This window comes from Oncorhynchus mykiss, chromosome 9 (genome assembly GCF_013265735.2).
Source record: "Oncorhynchus mykiss isolate Arlee chromosome 9, USDA_OmykA_1.1, whole genome shotgun sequence".
In the NCBI taxonomy this organism is placed as follows: domain Eukaryota; kingdom Metazoa; phylum Chordata; class Actinopteri; order Salmoniformes; family Salmonidae; genus Oncorhynchus; species Oncorhynchus mykiss.
Genome location: NC_048573.1, coordinates 43153009 through 43160508, shown reverse-complemented (window position 1 = coordinate 43160508; position 7500 = coordinate 43153009). Strand labels below are relative to the sequence as shown.

The following is a 7500-nucleotide window of genomic DNA, read 5'->3' as shown; positions in this document are numbered from 1 at the left end:
ACACATAGGTGGGTCAGGGAGGGGAAAGATCCCTTACTGCCCGTTTTAGATGCATTACAAGATTCATGTTTGCCTTGAGTGTCTGACCTGTGTTTTGTCTTGATGGCCGCAGTTTGAGACAGCGTTGACTAGGCGCTCAAAGACACATACAACGTTTGTTTATCAGGAACACCTTCCTAATACTGAGTTGCACCTCCCCCCTTTGCCCCCAGAACAGCCTCAAATTCGTCAGGCATGGACTCGAAAGCGTTCCACAGGGATGCTGGCCCATGTTGACTCCAATGCTTCCCACAGTTGCGTCAAGTTGGCTGGATGTCCTTATTCTTGATACACACGGCTGGATGTCCTCATTCTTGATACACACGGGAAACTGTGCAGGGTGAAAAACCCAGCAGCGTTGCAGTTCTTGACATAAACCGGTGCACCTGGCCCCTACTACCATACCCCATTCAAAGGCACTTAAATCTTTTGTCTTGCCCATACACCCTCTGAATGGCACACATACACAATCCATGTCTTAATTATCTCAAGGCTTAAAAGTCCTTCTTTAACCTGTCTCCTCCCTTTCATCTACACTGATTGAAGTGGATTTAACAAGTGACATCAATAAGGGATCATAGGTTTCACCTGGATTCACCTGGTCAGTCTACGTCATGGAAAGAGAGTTCTTAATGTTTTGTACACTCAGTGCATAATGCCGGCAAAACCTTAAGCCCAAACCTATTTCCTATTTTCAAATCAAATTCTTCTACTTTTGCCTTGTCCCAAATGGTACCCTGTTCCCTTTAGTGTCCACAGATCTATGTTCAAAGGTAGTGCACTACTTTGACCAGGGCCCATAGATTTCTGTTCAAAGGTAGTGCCCTATAGGGAAAATGGATTTCATTTGGGACGCACACGGTGTGAATCAGCCTTTCAACCCAGCTGTCCCATTATGTATGTATTTGATGTATTCCAACACCAGCACATCTGAAACTAGTCATCAGCAAGCCCCTGTTAATTGAAGTTTTTTTTGCAGTAATTTTGCAGTAATGGTGTGTGGGGCCCTCACACTGATGGTGTTAATTAAGATTTAAATGTGTTTGATTGACACGATAGCGATTATCACCCCCAAAATAACACTGGGTCAACCAGTTTGAATGAACAGTTAAACAGGTAATTGCAGGTTCTTTGCCTTGGTCTGCCTCCCTCCCTTTTAAGTCTTTGTTTTCTATTTTTCTCTCTTCTTGTTTTCCTCCTTCCTGCCGTGCAGTCTCTCATTCATTCATGAAAATCCTCTTTCTCTCTAGGTGTGGTTCAGCAACCGACGGGCCAGGTGGCGTAAGCAAGCGGGAGCCAATCAGCTGGCGGCGTTCAATCACCTGTTGCCGGGCGGATTCCCAGGCAGCGGCATGCCCACGCTACCCACCTACCAGCTCCAAGATTCCGGTTACCCTACAACCACACTATCACAAGGTATAGACATCTCTACCACCACCTGCGAACACATGGTCCTAACATGTAGTGTTGAGGTACCATTATCAAAGTTGGTTAGCCAAGTAGTGCTAGTGTGATCTAATGCTAATGTATTTGAACCTTGTCTGAGACCTGAAGGCGAATGTTGCTGTAGCTCCTTTAGCTAATGGCTAGGATTTAGGTCAGTGGGCTATCACAGTCTCATGGCGCATAGATGATATCTGAGTCACGTACTTGATTTGACCTGTTACAAACACCCAGTAGCGCCATTCCTATGGTGCTGTGTATGGGATCATCACCCATGACCTTAAATGTGATTTCTCCCTGGTCCTCCTTCTGTATAAACCCCAGACGTTAGTGGCACGGTTCACCGCCCTCAGCCATTACCACCGTCCACCATGCACCAGGGAGGGCTGTCGGGCGGGGATGGCGGCTCGGCCTACGGCCTGTCGTCCAACCGTCATGGCTTCTCCAGCTACTCCGACTCCTTCATGAGCCCCTCGGCACCCAGTAACCACATGAACCCCGTCAGCAACGGCCTCTCCCCACAGGTAGGTGCTGGGGTTCAACTGGTGGCATGTCAGGGTGTGTGGCAGTGTTATTCCACTGCTCTGAGGGTGTGTGTGGGTGCGTGTACAAGTCACGTTGGTGTGTGAGGACAAGTCTTCCGCACTAAGAAACGTACCTGCAACCCATAAAGAAAACACTCTGAAGAGAGTATACTTTTCCACGTCCCATTCAATTCAAATCTAAATATGATGCTGTAAAGAAAAGGACTATTCTTGCTACAGCGCCAGAAAGCGAATCTCGATTGATATTTTTTTCTTTTCTTGTCCTACTGTTTATTGTTATTGCTTATTAGGATCTCTGACAAATGCTATGATTGTTGGTTGCATGAGTCCAAAACCTGCATTCTTGCAATTAGGAGAAGAGTTGTGTTTTTGTCATACCCCGGAAACCCAGTGTCTATTTTGATAGAGTAACACCCAGTGGCTTGTCTCTGATTAAGAGGGTCTCTCGTGGCTTTGACTGTAAACGTGTCAAGTACAGAAGATACCAATATCCTCTTGCTACAGGGGGATTTTGGATGATAATGTTTGACAATTAATTTCATCCCACATCCCTGAGCCTCAAATCAAATGAGGACGATTGTTTGACACACGTGGATTCTAAACGAATTAGAGTTTGAACTTGAAACCCACAACCATGTTCGACAAATCCTTCGCTCGACTCAGTAGGCACTACAGGGAAACAACTAATACGAAGATATCCTAGAAAAGAAAAGACGTAATCACATTCAACTAATTAGTCTTTTCACACAATTGTCGAGCTGTGTCTACCGACATCGTTTTCGGAATGAACAGATGTCGCCGTCAAAGCGCTCTGTCCTAATGCATTGTAACTGATTCAAAAAAATAAGGCTTAGCTACCCAAGACAAACTTCCATAGATGAATATTGCATGGTGAATGACCTAGGCATGAATTATTTTTCACTCCGAAAATAGAGATGAATTCAGCATTGAACGTCAAGGCATTATTCTATGAGACAGGTATACCATTTTAATGTTATAGAGCTTCTTCCTCAGATTCTAAGTGATAACTTGATGTTAACTAGCCTGCTCTGCCTCTTCTGTGGGAGGTCCCATCGGGTTTTTACATAAGAGTCTTTCTTTTCTTGGTCATCTCTTATTAGAGGACAGTGGACTCGATAAGGGAATGCCACACCCCTGTCATCAATTGGTGTCAGAGGCCTTTAATGTTTCCTTTCCCCTCTATCGTCCGCAATGCCATTGTTGTGCGTGCTCGTGTGTATGTGTGTGCGTCCGTGTGGCATGCAAATAGGAATTGTCCACTTTATCCTCTCACGGCATCTTGAACAATAACCATTGAAAATTAGAATTTCTGATCGTGCTTGATTTTTAACGGCCACAGAATAGAGAATAGGACGGATGTTGATGCAAACCACTGGTGAGGAGGAAATTATATGCAATTACTCACCAAAACTGGGCAGTCCAGCCCACCCTGAGCAACAAGATCTGACTAACAAGCAGAAAATAAGATTGAAATGGTGTTTAAAGAGTCTCAAATTTAATTCAATGCCACATTTGTCCGCAATTACCCCCGCATTCACACATATTTTATTGCGAGCGCCACCCCCCCCCCCCCCCCCCCCCACCCCCCCCTGAAATATTTCTCAAAGCAGATTGAGAAAACTGGTAATACTTCCACTCTTTTTTTGGCGGAGAAGAGAAGAAAGAATGAAGGATTTGGGTGACAAAAAAGAGATTTTCTCTTGTACTGGAGAGTTGGGGGATAACAGGCACGTTCCTCAGCGTTTTCTGATTGTTAATCGTAGTGGTGGGGCTTTGGGAGGCTAATGCTTAGCGCTGCAAACCTGCATAAATATCAGGGACATGGGTTGGCTTTTCCTTATGATTATTAACGTGACTCCCTCTCTCCCCTGCTTGTTCGCCGGTAGAACAGATAAAATAACAAGACTTCCCTGTTTTACATTAGGGATTACGACACTATAGTTCCCAAGCCTACTGTATGGGCAAGAAGAGATTTTTCTATTAAGAGGGGCCTTTACTTTGATTTTGCATACGTATGCGTTTATGTATTAGCAAAGGCATTTGAAAGTGATTTTTTAAATTCAATTTGATTCTAATAGGAAATAACTGAACTCTAGTATTTTGTCAATTTAATTTCGAATAATATTACTCTAAGAATTTAAGAAGACGTGTTTCATTTGCATTTGAAGTGACAGAAACATTTAAGTCACGTGATGTTAATTCACAGCACCTCAGAAAAAGACATGAAATCCGTAACAATGGGAGTTGTGTCAGCAACAGAGAAATTAGTTGTTAAAGCAGGTGGATCAGTGATTCACAATCACAACCCATCCATTCTAATACGTTGCTCTACATGGGTGCTTTTGTAAAGGTGTGTGTGTGTGTGTGTGTGTGTGTGTGTGTGTGTGTGTGTGTGTGTGTGTGTGTGTGTGTGTGTGTGTGTGTGTGTGTGTGTGTGTGTCTGTGTCTGTGTGTGTGTGTGTGTTTGTGTGTGTGAAAAAGTTGTACATTTCTCCAGTCTTAGCAGCACTATCTAGCTCTTCTCAACTCCCTTCTCTCTCTCTCTCTCTCTCTCTCTCTCTCTCGCTGTCTTTCTCTCTCTCTTACCCCTTCGCCCAGGTCCCCATGTGACATGTGGCAATCCCATCAACCTCTCATTGTGGGAGAAATTAATGTCCTCCCTGACAGCAGGACTATCACAGTTCAGCCCTCCAGACCACCACACTGCGCTCTGCGCAAGCAATCCCTGGCCGTGCCCCTGCAGACACAAATACTATCCTCTCCTCACCTTCTCTCCTTCCCTGTCTCCCCCCTTTTCTGCAGGAAAGGCTCATAGCATATGCTGAAGAAGCTGCCCCCCCCCCTTTTTTTTCTAAATCGAAATTCCTCCTCTTCTTCTCTTTCTTTTAAACCCCCCCCCCCCCCCCCCCCCCCCCCTCTCTCCCTAAAATGTCATGCTTTTCCCGTTTCTCTCTTTCTCTCTGTGGAGTATGTTTCTCTGTCCTCAGTGTGGGCTACTATTTCCCCAATCCTTCTGTATGCCTTTAATAAAGCGTTCTATATGCGCACAGCAGAGAGAATATTTCCTTTACAGCAGGCAGGAACATATGGGAGGAGATGCAGCTTTCCCCAGTATGATTAGCCCGTACAGTGCCAAAGCACGGGAATATATATGGAAATGCACGTGAAAGTGTGTGTGTGTGTGTAAATACAATGATTTTATTCCCCCGTGCTTTTGTTGTAGTTTGTTGTTGTGTGTTATTGGGGATGTGAGCAGAGGAGCATTCTTCAGCCAATCCAGTCTTTACAACTTCTTCTTTCCCAAAGGAACGTTTCTGTTCCAAAGTGGTTGTTAGTTCATTTCCTTTCCTCGTTACAAGACGAAGGTGTTCTAGGGAGTTTGTGTCTTGTTGGTTGTAATTGGTTTGACAAAGCTTGCAATGGAAAGAGCTTTACTTTGATCCAACTGTGGTTTATGCAACTAACATCAGCCCCACAATATATTTATTCCCCCAATTTTTGTACCAGGACAAGCATTGTGTCTTGAAGCGATACAGGTATTTGCACATATTCAATACTGTCCCACACAACTTTCTTTTAGTGGGTTGGTGTTAATGTACAAATGCATACTATTGAGGTTTTTAAATAACTTTTAAAATCTCACCTTTGTAGCTGGCGTTGACATTTTTTTGCTTTCTATGTTATTTTATTATTGTTTTAATGCAAAGTGTGTAGCGATTCTAAATGCACTTTAAATAAAGTGCATTTATGTTGTCAACAACAGTAAACAGCACTTACAATTGCCAAGTACTGTACTGTAGATGTAAACACAAGCCAGCTGCACCTTCTTTTCCCTCCCTTTTGTGCACTACATGAAAAACCTGTTCCAACCACATTCTATTGCTTATTTAATTCCCCGATTCCGATATAACATGTTATAGACAATAGCAATCTGCATACTGCGTACCTCAGACAGATGACCAAGACCAAGTCATTACTAGTCAAGATGAAATAGTTCAAACTGAAGATATGAAGATAATATGCTGTAGTAGCATTGTGCCAGAGTTGAACACATTTGTTCTCTGTGGGTGTTGTCTTGTTTGGTGTCCATTGAATGTTACTGGAGGCTGCCAATCATTGAATGTTCCTGGAGGCTGCCAATCATTGAATGTTACTGGAGGCTGCCATTCATTGAATGTTCCTGGAGGCTGCCATTCATTGAATGTTCCTGGAGGCTGCCATTCATTGAATGTTACTGGAGGCTGCCATTCATTGAATGTTACTGGAGTCTGCCAATCATTGAATGTTCCTGGAGGCTGCCATTCATTGAATGTTACTGAAGGCTGCCATTCATTGAATGTTACTGAAGGCTGCCATTCATTGAATGTTACTGAAGGCTGCCATTCATTGAATGTTACTGGAGGCTGCCATTCATTGAATGTTACTGGAGGCTGCCATTCATTGAATGTTCCTGGAGGCTGCCATTCATTGAATGTTACTGGAGGCTGCCATCCATTGAATGTTCCTGGAGGCTGCCATCCATTGAATGTTACTGGAGGCTGCCATCCATTGAACGGTGCTGGAGGCTGCCATTCATTGAATGTTACTGGAGGCTGCCATCCATTGAATGTTACTGGAGGCTGCCATTCATTGAATGTTACTGGAGGCTGCCATTCATTGAATGTTACTGGAGGCTGCCATCCATTGAATGTTACTGGAGGCTGCCATCCATTGAATGTTACTGGAAGCTGCCATCCATTGAAAGTTACAGGAGGCTGCCATCTATTACTGCTCTTAAAATAACCTCAAATTGTTTGTTATTTATTTAAAATGTAGTTTCCCTCTCTCTCCCCCCACCCCGTATTGTAGTTATATCTAGCCTTGTCCTGGTAAAACTGATGGCTGGCATGGCTAAGACTTAGATTAGTTCCATTAAGCCCCTTTTGTTTCTACCAGTCAGAGGTAGGGAGTGATTTTCCAGTCTTGAACATAACTCTCCATATCTCAGTCGGTGTTTGACAGCCTATCATCTTATACAAGAGCCTGTCCAGTCTGAGCTCAGGGTAATAAGGGAAGACTTATAAGACAGGTTTCTCACCACGATTTGTTGCATTTTTTTTAATCAAGTACGAGCACTGGGATTTAACCTCTAGAAAGTCCATAAACAACAAAATAGTTGCATAAAACCTACTTGAAATGGAATAATTTGTCTTTTTTTGATGACATGACAACATGCACCCTCATTCTGAGCAAGGGGGGGGGGGGGGGGTGAAATGAATAGCATGAGAAATACGTTTTTAAAAAAAAGCAGTTTATGATATCACTGCATTAGCGTTTTCATTGTGAGATCAACCATCTTGACCCCTCCGTCATGTTTCCAATCATTTACATGAGATAACAATGTCGGGTGTGTTTCCAAATAATGAGCTTGAAAATAGCATAATGTCCATGCCCTCTGACAGGCAATAATTCA

At 43.5% G+C, this 7500-nt stretch overlaps 1 protein-coding gene across 2 annotated transcripts in view; it reads left to right on the top strand.

Annotated features, from left to right (window-relative positions):
* Positions 1–7500, top strand: part of LOC110532152 (paired box protein Pax-7) — a 67588-nt gene that overhangs the window by 38446 nt on the left and 21642 nt on the right. For both annotated transcript variants that reach the window (XM_021615802.2, XM_021615801.2), the window contains exons 7-8: positions 1290–1455; positions 1807–2006. In XM_021615802.2, coding sequence (XP_021471477.1) covers positions 1290–1455; positions 1807–2006 — 366 coding nt within the window. The remainder of the gene's footprint in view (positions 1–1289; positions 1456–1806; positions 2007–7500) is intronic.